This window comes from Aplysia californica, unplaced genomic scaffold (genome assembly GCF_000002075.1).
Source record: "Aplysia californica isolate F4 #8 unplaced genomic scaffold, AplCal3.0 scaffold00200, whole genome shotgun sequence".
Classification (NCBI taxonomy): Eukaryota; Metazoa; Mollusca; class Gastropoda; order Aplysiida; family Aplysiidae; genus Aplysia; species Aplysia californica.
The window spans coordinates 1,038,385-1,055,594 of record NW_004797470.1 but is presented as its reverse complement, the minus strand read 5'-3'; the positions used below and the strand labels follow the sequence as shown (position 1 = coordinate 1,055,594).

Below are 17,210 nucleotides of genomic sequence, written 5' to 3'. Positions count from 1 at the left end.
AGAGAGAGAGAGAGAGAGAGAGAGAGAGAGAGAGAGAGAGAGAGAGAGAGAGAAGGAGAGAAGGGAGAGAGAGAGAGAGAGAGCAAGAATGAGAAGATTGAGAGAAATGCTGACTGATAGATGAACTGAGCAACACATAAAGAAAAGCAGACAGAGGGGGAGATATGTTTTACAAAAATTGAAAAGCTGAGTAACATTTCCTCTTGTTTCTCTTTTGATAAAGAAAAAAAGAAAGATATTCACAAAGCTCTTTCGTTCCCAGCTGATGTTCATTGGAGTCACTGGCAATGGCTACTATGGTGACATCGCTCTTGACGACATCTCATTTAGTCGCCAAAGTTGCCAGATTGCCCCAGCAAATGCAGTGGTGCCAGGACATACTACCACCGCTGCACCTGCAGTGACCAACGCACCACGGACAACATTCCAGTCAAGTTAGTAAAAGAGCTTTGTTAATCGCACACATATTCTGAGTCCTCTTTGACACTGGACAAGTCTCAATGACAAATAATAAATAGCATTTGTATAGCACATATTCCTACTCAAAAGCAGGCTCTATGTGCTTTACAATCTGTATTGTTACCCCAGCAGACTCTTGAATACTTAGAAATATTCTCAGCTTCCCTGGAAGCATACAACACAATCAGTCAATTAAGCGCCTAAACACTAGCAAGATCTTTTGCTGTCTATAGCTGGCTACCTGTTCCCACCTGGGTGAAGAGTGGACAATTTATTGAAAGTGCCTTTCCCAAGAACATAAAGTCGGGCCCCTGATGATGTTCGAACCCATTGCCTATTTATTTGCGAGCCCAATAGTCTTCTCTCCTTTGTTGAAATTAGTTGTTGTTTAATGGATCTTCTCTCTTTTGTAACAATTAGAAACAGATGTTGTATGATACTGTTATGGTAAATCTCCTGTTTTTTGTGGTAGTTAAGTTGTAGGCCTGTGCTAAAAGCCACTTTTTTTCTAGAATGTCTTTATACTAGTAGCTGGATTTCATTTAGGTTGGAGTGTGCCAATGGTGGGTCCTACTTCTTTTTCCCTCCTTTATTTTTGTATGTCTGTCTTACTTTGTACTGAACCGTTTACACCACGAAACCCACCTTTTTCTAGTCTGTCTTTTTACTTGAAGAGGCATTCCCCTAAGGTTGGAGGGTACCACTGGTTGGTTCTGCTTCTTCTTTTTCCCTCATATTGCATCTTGACCTTTTTTTTTAATAAGATCAAAGTTTGTTATTTGTTCTATTCAGGGTAAACTTGAAAATCTTTCCGTCTCTTGTTTCTGTCTGTCTGTCTGTCTGACTATTCCCCTGCACTGAATGACTGTTATTGTGTCAATAGGATTCTCTTTACTCACTCACACCAAATTCTTTCTTGATAAAAGCTTTTCTGAATTGCTTTTGCTTCTGGCAAAAGATTGTAGCTATTTCTTTTCTTCAGAGGAAGTTGATTAATAATAATAATGATAAAGATCACTTCTATAGAGCCAACTACGTAGTGGTTGTAGGTACTTCACAATAAAATAGAATACAAAACTTGACAGCTTAAACAATAACATTTTCATGCATGCTGGCTACTTCAATGTACAACAATTGTGCCAAATACATATAAGAGTTGCATTATGGTGAAATAAGGCTCACGTAAAAGTACAGAAATCAATGAGACCGGCATTTTTCCACCTTTTGGGCAATTTTTCGCAAAACATTTTTAGGGGCAGCTCAACACCTTTTATGTCTAGTTAAAAACATAATATTTCTGTGAGGACTTTACTGAAAAACATTCATCACACGCACAAAAAATGTATTTTTACAGTTTCCAAAGACACTCAAACTTTGGAAATCACCAAACTTTGACAGTCATTTTCTCGCGGATTTTACTATTAACACCAAGCAACACCCATATCCTTCAACCACAAAATATCTCATCTTATAGATGGGTATTTCTTTTTCATCAAGAGCATGGCAAATGATGAACAGGCTTTGAGATTATATCATTACATTCGTCTCCATTTGCCCAAAAATTGATGATGGCCTGATTACACCACGTCATGACACAATGCCCTCTGACAATATCATCATCATTTATCTCCTTAGGCTCCACGTCTTTCAACTGTGACTTTGAGAACAGCAAGTGCGGCTGGACCAATGGCCCTGGGGATAAAGGTGACTGGCAGTGGTCAAAGACGGCTGCTCAAGTTGGACTGGCCAGGGCACCCAAAACTGACCACACCAGTAATTCCTCCAGTGAGTTGCTTTGTTAGAAAAGGAGTTATTAAATTAGTGAAGACATATAATAATGGGAATAGAGATAAATTTTGATTTGGTAATAAAAATAATGTAGATAGTTTTTGTAGCTATAGGTGTGAAAGTACAAATTCATGAATGAACAATACTGCACATACTGTTAAAAATTGTTCTTTGTTCATGTGTACACATGAGAAATGACACACATGCACACACACAGACTCTCTTTCTTTCTCTCTCTCTCTCTCTCTCTCTCTCTCTCTCTCTCTCTCTCTCTCACGCACAAACACACACACACACACACACACACACACACACACACACACACACTTATTCACGAATACACATGCACACACACACACACACACACTTATTCACACACTTACACACAGACACACACACTTATTCACACACACACACTCACACACACACACACACACACACACACACACACACACACACACACACACACTTCGTTTTTGTTTCTTTGATCATGCACGCATGCAGACACATAGAGAATGTGAAATTCCATAAAAGTGTTGAGTAACATTTTGTCATTGTTTTCCCTAAGGCTAGGGCCCAAACTCGTATATCTGTTCCCTTTTTTACAACAACTGAATGTTTTTTTCTCCTGTGCCATGCCACTGAATGTCTCTTGTGTTTCCCTCTAGGTGGACATTACATCTACTATACGTCGAGTGCACGAGGGCAGACTAACGCCTTTCTGCTCAGCCCAAAGATCACGGCCACCGGACCAAAATGCTTGAAGTAGGTTTTGCTACACTTAATTAATTGACAGGTTCTGAGATTGTTTGTCAGTAAATGCAAAGAAAACTATGAAATGGAAACTAAGATGGAAAGCTTAGTGTTTATGGGGGCTGCTGCAATTCAGTGAGTGACACTGACTCATTAACTGGGAACGCAAAACCTAATGGGATCAATTGCCATTTTTTGACTTTGTAGTAAAGGGTTGTGCTGCTTTGGCAAAGGAACATATGAACATTTGCAATGTTCTATTTGACAAATGAGTTATACATTCTTTTAAAGGACACTTGTGAAGACTGTGTTTGATACAATAAGCATGATGAATGTTTCAACATGGTCTTGAAGATTGGGCTCTGTATGTGATGTTCAAAGTTTTTAACTTGTCCTACAATCAAAGTTAACCTATTTCCAGACACTGTTGATAATTGAAGGAAAAAACTGAAGGCAAAAGAGGCAGAGGTAGATCAAGAATAACTAACTTAGAAAAGAGATGGGTGATGGGGAAAGCCTGAGAGAAGAGAAGGAAACTGCAACAACAGAGGTCTGTTTCAGACTTGTCACTTGAAGAGAAGAGAAATAATTTAAAATATCCTTCAAGCACAACAAAGACTGTTACTTAAAATTTGATACTGTAGAAAATATGACCTTCTGTTGAGAAAATCAGATGCTAGATGAAAGAGGAAGAGGAGGAGGAGGAGGAGGAAGAGGAGAAGGAGCAAAAGGAGAATAAAAAGGAGAGGAGGGAAAGTTTTAATTCTTGTGATTTTGTGGCACAGGTACTGGGCCTCCACGTCCATCTTCACCAAACAGATCAACGTGTACGTGAAACAGACCAGCGCCCTGGGACAGCCAGCTCAGATTTTTTCCAAGGGGCTCGCAGTGCCTTGGACGGCAGAGTCTCTCAATATTGCAGCCCAGGGGACTTATCAGGTAGGCTACAATTGATCTTGTTCAGAGTAAAGCAGCTAGATTAAATTCATTATCACACACTTATGACACTTTACTAGAACTTAAATTTGATTAAGATTTATAACACTTTATTACTAGATCTTGAATTTGATAAACATTGTGTACTTATGGAAAAATATGATCTGTATCTTGCTTTGCTGTGTTGTTATACATTGTTTCTTTCCCTCCCTTGACATTGTCAGGTTGTCTTTGAGGCGCTCACGACAAGTTACGGAAGACAAGGGGTTCTTGCACTTGATGACATCGTTCTTCTGGATGGGACTTGTGAAGGTTTGTAGGACTCAATGATTAGGAGCTTCCAACACAGTCTAGGTTAGCACTAGGAAGCTGGATTGAATATTGGTCAAAGTAATCAGCTGCCTCCTTTATGTTCTTTAAATTGTATGGTTAAAGCAATCTGCTTCCTTTATGATCTTTCAGTTATGCCGGTCAAAGTAGTGTGCCTCCTGTATGACATTTAAATTGTACGATCGAGGTAATTTGCAACCATTAAATTTTACAGCTAGAATAATCCAACCCACCTCCTTTATGATCTTTAAATTATACTGTTTGAAATTGTACTGGTCAAAGTAATTCACTTCCTAAATAAATGGTCTTTAAATTGTACTGGTCAAATAAATCCACCTCATAATGATCCTTACCTCTTTTGTTGCCAAAAGTTGTTAGCACCTTGTTGGAAGGTGTAAAGTGAAGCTCTGATGTATCAACACTTGGTAATACCTACTTACTTAGTCTCTCCCGATACCGTCGGGTACCTAAGGCGGAGAGCAGTCGATGCGATGCTCGTCTGTCATGGGCCGCTTTCGGTAACATTTTATGCTTTCCATTTCAGTAACTTTAAGATTGTTTTTAGATGGGTTGTTGGCCCATCTTCAACCTCCAGAGAAAATCCTCATAAGTTCCCTGTATCTACTGGAGGAGACAAAGCACGGGTTTCTGGTGGCCCTTTTGGATTAAGCATTTTCATCTGCACTTTGCTGTTGGAGAAATAAATCTCTCATCCTCCGAGTAGCCAGACATCCTCACTATTTGACTCATAGCCGAGGGTAAGAGGTTATATTTATGGGCGTCTCGATTCGTCCGATGACCACTTCGACGAACAGGTTGAGGCATTTAATGAAAGTAGCAGAACCACCAAAACTACCCCACCTCGCCCTCTGTAGTCATCGCTAGTTGGTCCGCGGCTGTTTATTCTGTATTTGCAACTAACCTCCATATTATCTGGAGGCCGCCCTCTATCCGCCACCTGTGACGTGCTGGGTAGAGGATGGTCGCCCCAGCTTCACCCACTTAGCAGTGAAAGAGTTAAATTTGATCAATGGTAGCATGGAACGTCTGCATTAACAACAACACTTATACATGTATTTATCTCCTAACTATTTCCCAGGACTTGCCTCGCAGACCGTGACTGTGTCCAGAGGCAAACCGTTTAGTTGTAACTTTGAGCAGAGCACCATGTGTGACTTTACTCAGGACACAACTGACCAGTTTGACTGGACCTACGCCTCAGGCCGGACTGCCTCCACTGGCACGGGCCCCAGCAAAGACCACACTTACGGCTCTACCACGGGTCAGTTTCTCTTCAAGCCCTACTCTGTGTCAGCGCAGTTTTGTGCAAACTATCGTCACTGACATTTTTGTGTATTTCGTGATTATTTTACAAAATTTGTAAAAAGTTGTTAACTGGTGCTTCGTGATAACCGATTCAATAGGCAAGGATGTCATGCCATAACTCGGGTAGCTTAGGGAATTCTTGATGACTGTAAATATGACAATTTCATGTATTTTAGTGTCTACTTTTATACCCAATATTGAAATTCTTATTTTGTAACAATTTAAAATATAAGAATTTTTAGTATTTTATCGTAATCTTTTCCTACTTTGTATAATTTTCTACATCAACCCCCAACTTACTAAAATAAATTAGTTACTCAAATTTTACTATCTATACGCCTATTATATAGCATAATATGGTGCTTGCTGTTTAGTAGGAATTTGGGCCGTATTTATTTTTTATGTATTTATTTATTTATTTTATTATTATTTTTTAAAATTATTTATTTGTTTATTTATTCATTCATTCATTCATTCATATATTCATTTATTCATTTATTCATTTATTTATGCTATTGCAGCAAATAAATTATACAAGCATATTTCCAAGAGCACATTCATGTAGAGATACACAAGTTAGAGAACAGCAAACACTGTAAAAACAAGATCATGGCAAAAGGAGCATTAGGAAGCTATTTAATAAAATATGAGAGTGAAGCTGGTTTGATTTCCCACTTTTACAGGCCATTATGTGTACACGGAAGCCTCAGCGAGTGGCTTGAAGACCGGCGATGTGGCAAGATTGCTGAGTCCCTTGTTCACCCCAGTCTCCCAAGACTTGTGTCTGAATTTCTACTATCATATGTACGGGGGAACCATGGGAGACCTGAATGTCAAGGTAATGTATCGATGTTCTTTTGCTTTAACCATCAAACTGATTCCCTGGGAAATTTTCAACGCACTGAAAAAGTCTTTGCTCATTTAAATACATTTTAAAGTGTTTTCTCATTTAACCCTATCTGTACGACTGGGGTCATTTTGTACCTCAGAGGTTGTATTCTTCACATTTTAGAATACTTCTAGGGCCAAGATCTTTTTGAAACTTTCAGTATTTCTCGGAAAATCATTTTGACAGACTTAATACAAAGCGTGCGGATCGGATTAATCAGTAAATTTCTTCTTTGGAAAATGGGTGCACAGAGTTCGTATGGATACGTTAGTTAATCATGACGTACGGAAAGGGTTAAATAAATGGAGAAGACACAAAAGTGTTGGGTTTTGAAAATAACTCCCAACTTTGGATGATTGTAAGTCATGTGAATTATTATGTTCTATAAGCAGGGTCATTTGAAGAGGATTACATCCATATTGTTGTAAAACTCTTTGCTTTGCATAAAAGGTACTTAATTGTAGTAGAACTTGAGCTGCAAAACTTTGAGCAGGCATTTTTTAGCTTAAATTTTCGTATAGTATGTATCGCTCTCTCTCCCTGCCCCCTACCCCCTCCCAACCTCACCTTTAAAAAAACAAAAAGAAGTTTGAAATTTCCTTCTTCTTCAAGTGCCAGGCCAGAAACAGATCTAAAAAAAATCTTAGTTTGCAACTCATTTCTCTCCTGGAATGCTCTAAAAAAATAAATGATATTATCCTAGTCTTTTCGCTTCGACCATCTTTTCAAGATCTTTAACTGTGAGCACATAGAAGAAAAAGTCTGAATTGAGTCGATGTTTTGCTGAGTGTTCTGTGTGACTTATTCCAGCTGCTGATTGTGGACTCGAACTTATACACCCCGAAACTGTGGACGATGTCGGGGGATCTCGGAGACCGCTGGAGCCTTGGAGAGCTCACTCTCCCTGCACAGACAGTGGCGAAAAACTTCAAGGTCTGTGATTGAAAGTGTAGGTTAAGGTGTGAGTGTGTGTGTGTGTGTGTGTGTGTGTGTGTGTGTGTGTGTGTGTGTGTGTGTGTGTGTGTGTGTGTGTGTGTGTGTGTGTGTGTGTGTGTGTGTGTGTGTGTGTGTGTGTGTGTGTGTGTGTGTGTGAAAGTGTGTTTGTGTGTGTGTGTAAGAGGGGGTGGGATGTCTTTGAGGCATACTGGCCTTCTTACTAAATAGGTTGCTTACAAATCTCTTAAAGTACGCTTTGTTTGTACAGATCTTACTGTTAGGCTACGTGGTGCTGGAGTGAGGGCCATAAGTGGATCAAGAATGCAACAACATCAACAATAAAAGCAACAACATAAAGCAACAGTACCAGCTGTAACAAATCTCACTGTCATCATTAGCCCAAAAGACTGTTCAACCAAATAAAAAAAAAACCCTTTCAGGCCAGTGGTCAGCAGAAATAATGGTTCCTCCTGCTCTTCTCCCCTCAGATCATCTTTGAAGGTGTCCGAGGCTCAAACTTCAAGTCTGACTTAGCCATAGATGATGTCTCGGTCAGGCTAGGAGCCTGTGCCTCCCAAGGTACTCACCACATCATGGGATGTCATTTTTTTACGATGAAGAAATGAGTAACATTTTTATGCATTATTAATCACATGAATTGGTCGCCCTCAGGCGTTGATCATCGAAGTATTATTAATTACACAAAGATGAAGTAAGTAATGCTTTTTTCACAACGTAAATTTGCTCAAGGATGAACACTTTTATGATTTTATATTCTGTGGTTTTTCTGATGACTCCTTAAAGATATTTGTATTCTCCTTTTTTGTTAGTGTTGAAAAGGAACATTTGTTTCTATTATGTCGCTGAATTGGGAGGGCGCCTCTGCTGTGATCTGCTCTTTTTACATTGTATCAGTGTCACTGTTTTTCTTATTTATAGTCAGAATGAGCGAGCATCGTAACACTCTAACCAAGACGAACAAGAATGTGTCTGTTGTTGTTCTGACCAGCAGTATTCCTCAATACAAAACATTTCCCATAAATGCTTAAAAATATTTTTTTTGAAAGAATGTCTAGTATGATAACCTTGGTGACATTCGAGAGGCTTTTAACGAATGTCAGTTCAAGAATGTGATGTTGCTGAGTGTTTCAAAGAGAAGTGAATGGGTAAACAAAAAATTGTTTCATCACTTTTAGTAAAGGCCAGAGGGCTGCAAATTAAGATCTACTATTACTTTCGGAAACTGATACAACTTTTTTTTTACTCCCTTCCCCTCCTCCCCCACCTCCCCCTCCCCCCCTACCCAGATTAAATATTCTATTGCATCTTATCTATCTTGTCTTATCTTATATTATCCTGTCTTGGATCCATATTGTCTGCTTTGTCTTATCTCGTCTATCTTATCAAAAATAGTATTTTTTAAATTTTGCCCTGTTTTGGATTAATTTTGTTTGCTCTTGTCTCAACAGCTACTTGCAACTTTGAAAAGGGCTTGTGCTCATTCACCAACTTACAGACAGATGTGTTTGACTGGACCAGAGACAGCGGGGCCACAGGTAAATTCTTTTACTCTGTTTTGCTCAACGGTCAGGTAGGAAGGGTGCTCAAAGCGTAAATATTTTGATACTGTATTTTAAGCACAGACCAAGTTTATTTGTACTTTACTTATGGAACACATGGCAGGTATATTTGTGGGTGAAAGATGGGTTGGGGTGGTGGGAGGGGGGGGTAGCTAGAATGTTATTTCAGTGATAGGAGTTAGTGCATCATGGGTATGGTAGTGACAGGACTAATGTGTTGAGACGGTAGGATAATATAACGTGTTAATGACCATGTTAATATGACACATCTACAATCTGTGGATAAGACACATTTATGATCATGTTGATATGATGCGTTCCCCCACCCTATCCCCCCACCCCCCTCCAACCACTCCCTACCTCTCCCTCTCACCCCTCCCCACCCCACCACCAACTCAACCCATTCCACCCACTACCCACCCCCTCCACGCACAGACTCCACCGGAACTGGCCCCAGCAGTGACCACACCCTACAGAACAGCAACGGACACTACTTGTTCTTGGAGGCCTCCTCTCCCCGCCATCCAGGAGACATTGCTGTCCTGTCCAGTGAGAGGTGAGAGATGCTCTACTCCAGTGCTTGTCGACCTTTCTAAATCCAGCACCCACTTTTGCTACCTTTTAGTGGCTAGAATTTTTGCTTCTCCTACCTATATGTATTTTTGAAGCTGGGCATTAAATGGTCGCGTTTAAGCACAAGGGGGCTATCCCCAAAAATGCTGTTTTCAGAAAATCGAAGGTAACATTTTTGCCCCTTGTTCAGTTTCTTTAAAAGACAAGGAGAGTTTTCTCTATAACCAAACAATTATACACACCCCTGAGACCAAACTTCTCCTATAGGTAGGGCAATGCCCACTTTTGGTGAAGGTCAAGATATCTGGAAATGTAGTATTTGTATATACTTTTCACAATGACTCCACCATTTTTTATCCAATCTTCATGACACTTTCACATAACGTAGAAAAGATGTAGTACTAAAAATTAGTGTAATTAATTTTTGATATATGGAATAGTTTTGTTTTCTATTTGCTTTGTTTCTCCCCCAGACTTGCTCCCACCAACGCCAGCTGCTTCACGTTCTGGTACCACATGTACGGCAGTACCATGGGCAGTCTGAACATCATGCTTGCAGCCTCGGCCACCCAGAACACTACCATATGGACCCTGTCTGGCTCACAGCAGAACCGTTGGCAGAACGGACAAGTGCAAGTTGTCTCTCCGTTCACCAGTTTCTATGTGAGTTGTCTTTGCTGTTTAGACGATCCATCTTATTTTTTCGTCTCAGATGATCGATCTCTTTCGTCTCATCACTCCAGAATGAGTAAATGAGTAGGTAAACTTTGTTTACTTCTTTATCCAGATATGACAATTGCAACAGTTTCAAGAGTGGGTGTTAATAATGTTTTTTCTGGAAATTTCACTTGAATTAGATAAAGTAATTTTTCCTATTGGGTTGTACCTGGGAATTGAACCAGTATTCTGACGATTGGAAGTCGGATACCTTTAAATGCTAGACCATGTCACAACAAACATAAAAAAAAATATCATCCTATCCCCAACATTGAACATAAAACTGAGAGTGAACAGATAGTCACATGCAAACCAGAGTAAACGTCTTTCTCTTGTTGTCATTATAGGACGTATGAATTGCACTTTTGCATTTTTGCTTTGTAAGAAAGTTTTTTTTTTATAGGTTTCCTTAAAGTGAAAAGGTTGAAATACATAATTCACCATTTTTCCATGTACGGAGATAAAAGTTGTAGACATGACATGAAAGGATTTTGTATTATGGGTGATATTTGAGAAAAATTTACTTGGTCCTGTGTTTCTGTGGATGTAACTATGAGTTTTTTTTGTTACTTTTCATTTTCAGATCTATATAAAAGGTGTAAGGGGAAGTAACTACCAGAGTGACATTGCCTTTGATGACGTAGGATACCACAGCGGGCCTTGTGGCAGTAAGTATTTTGATGAAAGAAAATTTGATTCCCTCCATTCTGAATGTGTTTGACCAAGTGAGCAGGTCCACAGTCAGCGTAGGCGGTCACAGTGGGATTTCAGTTATGTCTTGTTTGTCATTGTCTGACAATGACCATCACCTCTTCAGAAGAGAATGTATATAATTCCAAATTGTCAGTGATTTACCTGTTTTACCTGTCCTGGACAACAACATCATTTCACACTGGACAGGTCCATAAGTGCTCAGTTCCTTTCAGCACCAAAGCCCGCAAGGTTTCCATACTAATTGTTCCAGTAGTTGTTTGATTATGGTGACGTCTTTCCTTTCCAGATTATCGTTCTTTTCTCCCTTCGCCCCTCTCTATCCCCATTTCCTGCACCCTGATGATTGCATGGTGTTCTGCTGTCTCCCGGTCTTCCTCATCCCGCAACTTTTCCTACAGCAGGGTCTTCAACACTTCTCCTTTGTCAAATTTCACCTCACCATCAACCACAGCATTGCCTGCAATCCTATCAGCCTCCTCATTGCCCTTCACTCCAGAGTGCCAGGGACAGAGTATACACGTGATGGCTGTAAGGGATGAGTGTTGTTTTGGGTTCATCCTTTCACCCTGAAGCAGCCCTTTCTCAACCCTTCGCAGGATGTTGTCAGGGATAGTTGGTAGTAATTGATATTAACTACGAAGATTTGACTTATCATGTACCACTTTGTCAGGAATGGCTAGTGCCTAATGATACTTCTGTGGAAACTGTTAAGATTTGAACTGATAGACATGGTCAAGGCAACCCAATTCTTCAGTTGTCTAAATTATATACTGATGGGAGTGAAATTTGTTGACAACATTTTACAAATCTTCAACCACATCAGAAAAAAGCCATTTGTCCAATCTGATCTGATCCAATTCTCACTCTCTGACTGTTACAGTTTCTCCAGCATCTGCCAAGCCAGCCACAAAGCCCTCGCTCCTCAACGCAGCGACAGCAGCTCCTACAAGTATGTACCAGGACTTGTTTTGTCGGGTTTAGAGTTTCGGGTATCGAAAAATAATTAGAAAGACACAAAAGCAGTTTTTGGGATACTTGAACTGATATAAAAAGAAAGACACAAAAGCAGTTTCTGGAAAACTTGAACTGATATAAAAAGAAAGATATAAAAGCCTTTAACATCTTGCTCATACAAGAAAAAGAAAAGACCAAAGAGGATGAGGTAGATCATAAACAGCTTAAGCTACTAAGGGAATTTGAATAGGTGGGTGATGGGGAAAGACCAGAATAATAATATTTTATTGATTGACAGCACAGTATTGTTGAGGCTAGAGAGGTGAACAGAGTAAACCTGATTTCCTGTTTGGACTCCTCTGTTGACATCCAGCCCTTGGCGCTCATATGACCTAATGCAGTTGCGAACTCCGTGAAACCTTACTAAAACTAACACATGAACAAAGCAATGCGTTTTGAACCATAATTGCATATGTCAGCTTCAGTTCTGGTTCTTGATGATAATGATGATAATAATTTCTGTATTGTTTTCATAAAGTCATATGAGCGCCAAGGGGTGGATGTCAACCCTGTTCAACTTTTCTACTGGGATCATGCACTGGATTGTATTACCCAAGTAATTACATCAAATATTTTTTTAAAGTTCTTTTTTTGCGTGCAAATGTATTGAAAATAGTCGTAGACACAAAATGCTGTGTTTTTAATAATTGGTATGAAATGCAGTGGATCATAGTATTAATTCTTTATCTCCGAGGGGGTAAACCCACTATGCAGGGTTTTTTTGGAATAAAATCTAAAAATGACAAAAACGTCACTAAATTGGTCTTTGAATCAAAATAAGTGAACCTATTTTGATAGTTCTTCATCCAATGAGACCTGTTTTCGGCAACTGCCAAAAAGTAATTTGGTATCGAAGTCGTCATAAAAAAAGTGCTTGAGCTGATGTCAGCGGCTCACCAGCACAGTGGTTCCGACCGCGATCCCCTGGGAGCGGTTTGCCAGAGATAAAGAGTTAAAGAGAGAACATATTAAAAAGAAAGTACATTTGCAAAGACAGCCATTGTTTTGAAGTTGTGGATTATGTTTATAAAACACGATATTAAAAAATCCCGAAAGCCATATTGAACAGACTATCTTTGTAAGAGAATTAAGTTATAAATTCTTCTGTAACCCCTTTGAATAATTATGAATAGATGATATGTTGTAGATCTGAAGTCCCTATATATACTGTAAGATCATTGAAGAGGTGAAGCCTCAAAGATTAATCTTTATTTTCAAAAAGAGATAATCAAAATTTGTAGAGAACCTTGAAGAATTCGAAACACCCTTAGTTCAGGAATGCCATATCAGGGATTTAAAAGTGGGTCATCCAAAGCACAATTCAGCAATATACCAACTGGGCTATTAGTGCATTCTTGAATATGTTCTGGTCTCCTGTCCACAGCTACTGGCAGCTTGAACTGTAACTTTAACCTGGATTTCTGCAAGTGGACCCAGGACAAGACGGACAACTTTGACTGGCAGAGACAGTCCCAACGTCCTCAGACCACGGCCACTGGGCCACAACGTGACCACAGCGGCAGTAAGTGACAGACAGCTACAATACATTTTGTTTACAATACATGAAAGGAAGTTACAATCATTTTTGTTTATGGTCAGTGAAAGACAGCAGCAATAAACTGTCTCAAAAGAAAGCTCTCATATCATCCCCTTTAAAAAAAAAAAGAATGAGAGAAGACTACAGAGGAAAAATGACCAAGTCACATTTTATTATTTTGAGTTATACCCATGATGGTTTCATCACAACATAGTTTAACATAACAAAACATTATATTTTTTGGAGCGAAAAACAGCACATTCCATTTTGAAGTAGAGCATTTATATTCTTCTTAAATATATGAGGTTCCAAACTCACCAATGCAAATGAGACTCACTAGAGTCTATATTAACCTGGACTTGACCACGCACAACAAATCATGGACAGACATAGAAACTTCGAAAATCGCCTTAAAAAAAGTAATTAAACAAAATCTTGATGCAGAGAAAATGTTCATCAATGGCTCTAAATTGGGCTCGGCTGTAGGCGCTGCTAGCCTATCCACAAATAACACTCAACGGAGGAAGCTTCATCTTGAGGCCTCTAATTTATTCTGCAGAGACCACTACCATTGACCTGACATTAGAATTTGTAGAAAACTCTCCAAAATCCTCTTTTCTAATTCTGTCCAATTCCTTGTCTTGCCTCACTTCACTCACCAATCTTACTCTCACTCTCAAAACCTTGAATAGTTACACTACATTTGAAGATTTACTCATTGGCGGAGCATGCACTAGATTCTGGTAGAAAGGAATGTAAAAACCAAAGACGAAAACCACGACTCTGTGCTTTCTTCCCCAGCTGGCTCGTTTGCTTTCATTGACTCCTCCTACCCTAACAAGCAGAATGACAAGGCCGTTCTGAGGAGCCCTGTGATGTCCAGTGGTCAACACTGTCTGAGCTTCTGGTACTTCATGTGGGGCGACCACGTCTACCAGCTGAACGTCAGAGATGCCAGGGGCTTGGTCCAATGGACCAGACAGGGAACCCAAGGGAAGCAGTGGAACCTGGCAGCCATCAACTTCAACAGGACCAGCTCCACACAGGTAGGCTGGACTATAAATGTTTTATTGCCACCATTATGATGATTCTGATCATCATCATCATCATCATGTAGTAGAACAAAATATAGGTAGACTTGAATAAATAGTAGGAAGAATGTAGTAGTATTGGTAATAATGTTCTATGAAAGAATAGGAGTATTAGAAAAAGAGGAGGAGGAAAAAAAAAAAAAAAAAAAAAGAAGAAGAAGAAGAAGAAGAAGAAGAAGAAGAAGAAGAAGAAGAAGAAGAAGAAGAAGAAGAAGAAGAAGAAGAAGAAGAAGAAGAAGAAGAAGAAGAAGAAGAAGAAGAAGAAGAAGAAGAGGAAAAAATGAAGGAATAAAGGTCTAGTTTATTTGTGTCTGTTGTTCTTCAGCATTTTGTGTTTGCCCCCCCTGCCCCCCCCTGCCCCCCCTCCCCCTTCGTCTTCCCAACTTCTCAGATATTGATTGAGGCTGTTGTCGGCTCGGGACCAAGAGGAGATATTGCCATAGATGATGTCACCCTCACCCCTGGCTTCTGCCCTCAATGTGAGTTCTCTCGTGGCTGCATGGATGCTTTCATGTTGTTTGCTTCTTTGTTTTAGTAATCCTTTTTACGATAGTTACAACACAATTAAGTAATATTACTACTGAAGATTAGAGGTAATAAACACAAAAATGAAGGAGGAGAGATAAGAACGATAGATGTTTGATAATAAAGAAGGAGCAAAACCACATTAGAGCACCCACCAACCACCCATCGTCTGCTCCTGCTGTTTTTGTTACAAGTACAGAGTGGCTCAAAGTCATGGCCTGCACTGCTATGTGTTTGCTTTTGAAAGACATTACGCTACATTGCTCTGAAAAGCAACACATCCGAGTTGCTATGAACACTTCCTTGTTTTAATGTAACTTAAAAAAAATTATTTTAGCACTCAATTGGCTGGATGCACTGTATGCTTCCTGGGAAGCTGAGAATGTCTCTAAGAGTTGTAAGGTCTGCCTATTATTATTATTATTATTATTATTATTATTATTATTATTATTATTATTATTATGATTATTATGATTATTATGATTATTATGATGATATTTTTATCATTGTTATTACTTTTATTATCTTTGTTGTTGATTTGTTATAATAATAATAATAATAATAATAATAATAATAATAATAATAATAATAATAATAATAATAATAATAATATTTATTATTATTATTAGACCCCTAATATTATTATTATTATTTTGTCTTTGTTATTCTTCTTCTTCTTCTTATCTTCATTTGTCATATTCTTATTATCATTTTTATTATCATTCTTATTACAGCAAGTGCTGGCGTGGCTGGAGCTACTTGTGACTTTGAGCAGGGTCTGTGCCAGTACCAGCAAGACCCGGGGACACTGCAGTGGACGAGACATTCAGGCCGCACTGACTCCTCGAACACAGGGCCATCCACCGATCACACATACGGAGCTGGGAAAGGTCAGGGATAAGTCTCTGGATTTGGCAAAAAAGCACTAGAGTACTAGACTTTTTGTCTTTTTTTGTCCTCTCCCCCCCTCCTCCTCCTCCTCCTCCTCCTCCTCCTCCTCCTCCTCCTCCTCCTCCTCCTCCTCCTCCTCCTCCTCCTCCTCCTCCTCCTCCTCCTCCTCCTCCTCCTCGGGGGTCTTCTTGCTATTGTTTTTGTTTTTGTTCTTCTCGTTCTTGTTATTATTGCTTTCCTCTTTCCTCTTTTTCTCCTCCTTCCTTCTACTCCTTCCTCTCATCCTCTTTTTCCTTACCCTCCTCCTATTCTTTTTCCTTCCCTCCTCCCCTCCCCCATCCCCGTTATCCTCCTTCTTAAAAAGAATAAAGTGACTTTTCTTCTTTGCTAGTCTTGATTTGACGTGTGAGTAAACTGAAATGTGCTTCATTATCACACCCGCCCCTCTGTATCTGACACGTGAGTGAATTTTAACACTTTGCAGTCACTTGGCGCAATAATGCGCCGGTGAAAATTATCCGTTCTGGTCACCCGGCACATTTCTGAACCATGCCCGAGAGGTCCTTTGTAGTCACTCTCCTGATTGGGTTGCCAGATGGGGTATTTTGTACTGCTGGCTGTGTGACTGTAAAGTGTTAATAAATGCCTTTCTATCCTGGCCTTTTCTACAGGTCACTACATGTACATTGAAGCATCATACCACAGCAAAGGGGAGATGGCCCAATTGACGGTCAAGCACCTGACCATTAGGGCCTCCCCCATGTGTCTGGAGTTCTGGTACCACATGTACGGGGCTGACCAGGGACAGCTGGCGGTCAAGGTCCAGGCCAATGCAAAGTTTATTAAATCAGGTGAGTGAAATGTTAGTTTGAGCCGTAGTTAAGGTAGGATCCAATTTTCTTCTTCTTCTTCTTCAGGTTCATCCCTAAATGGATATTCGTTGATTCTAGCGAAGAAGGCTCCTGTCGGTCTTTGGGTCCCTGTGCCTTGGTTTGGCCAATATTTCATTCTTTGACGTATGTAGTGGCTCGTGCACTGGGCAGGCTTGTAGTAAATGGTTTAGTAGGATGAGAAGGGAGAGAAAGTTTTCATTGTCCGTTTTGAACAAGTAATGTCTCTTTCTACCAGCTCTCTCTTTCACACACCCACAT

The 17,210-nt window shown here is 39.8% G+C and overlaps 1 protein-coding gene across 1 annotated transcript in view; it reads left to right on the top strand.

Annotated features, from left to right (window-relative positions):
- LOC101860497 (MAM and LDL-receptor class A domain-containing protein 2-like) overlaps positions 1–17,210 on the top strand; it is a gene marked incomplete at its 5' end in the record, with an annotated part of 192,461 nt that overhangs the window by 39,548 nt on the left and 135,703 nt on the right. Inside the window, 18 exons of the mRNA XM_035969949.1 lie at positions 232–434; positions 2,095–2,244; positions 2,916–3,012; positions 3,786–3,939; positions 4,161–4,248; positions 5,366–5,548; positions 6,276–6,430; positions 7,292–7,414; positions 7,906–7,996; positions 8,887–8,973; positions 9,433–9,553; positions 10,044–10,318; positions 11,882–11,950; positions 13,400–13,537; positions 14,354–14,598; positions 15,035–15,122; positions 15,903–16,058; positions 16,731–16,910. Coding sequence (XP_035825842.1) covers positions 232–434; positions 2,095–2,244; positions 2,916–3,012; positions 3,786–3,939; positions 4,161–4,248; positions 5,366–5,548; positions 6,276–6,430; positions 7,292–7,414; positions 7,906–7,996; positions 8,887–8,973; positions 9,433–9,553; positions 10,044–10,318; positions 11,882–11,950; positions 13,400–13,537; positions 14,354–14,598; positions 15,035–15,122; positions 15,903–16,058; positions 16,731–16,910 — 2,603 coding nt within the window. The remainder of the gene's footprint in view (positions 1–231; positions 435–2,094; positions 2,245–2,915; positions 3,013–3,785; positions 3,940–4,160; positions 4,249–5,365; positions 5,549–6,275; positions 6,431–7,291; positions 7,415–7,905; positions 7,997–8,886; positions 8,974–9,432; positions 9,554–10,043; positions 10,319–11,881; positions 11,951–13,399; positions 13,538–14,353; positions 14,599–15,034; positions 15,123–15,902; positions 16,059–16,730; positions 16,911–17,210) is intronic.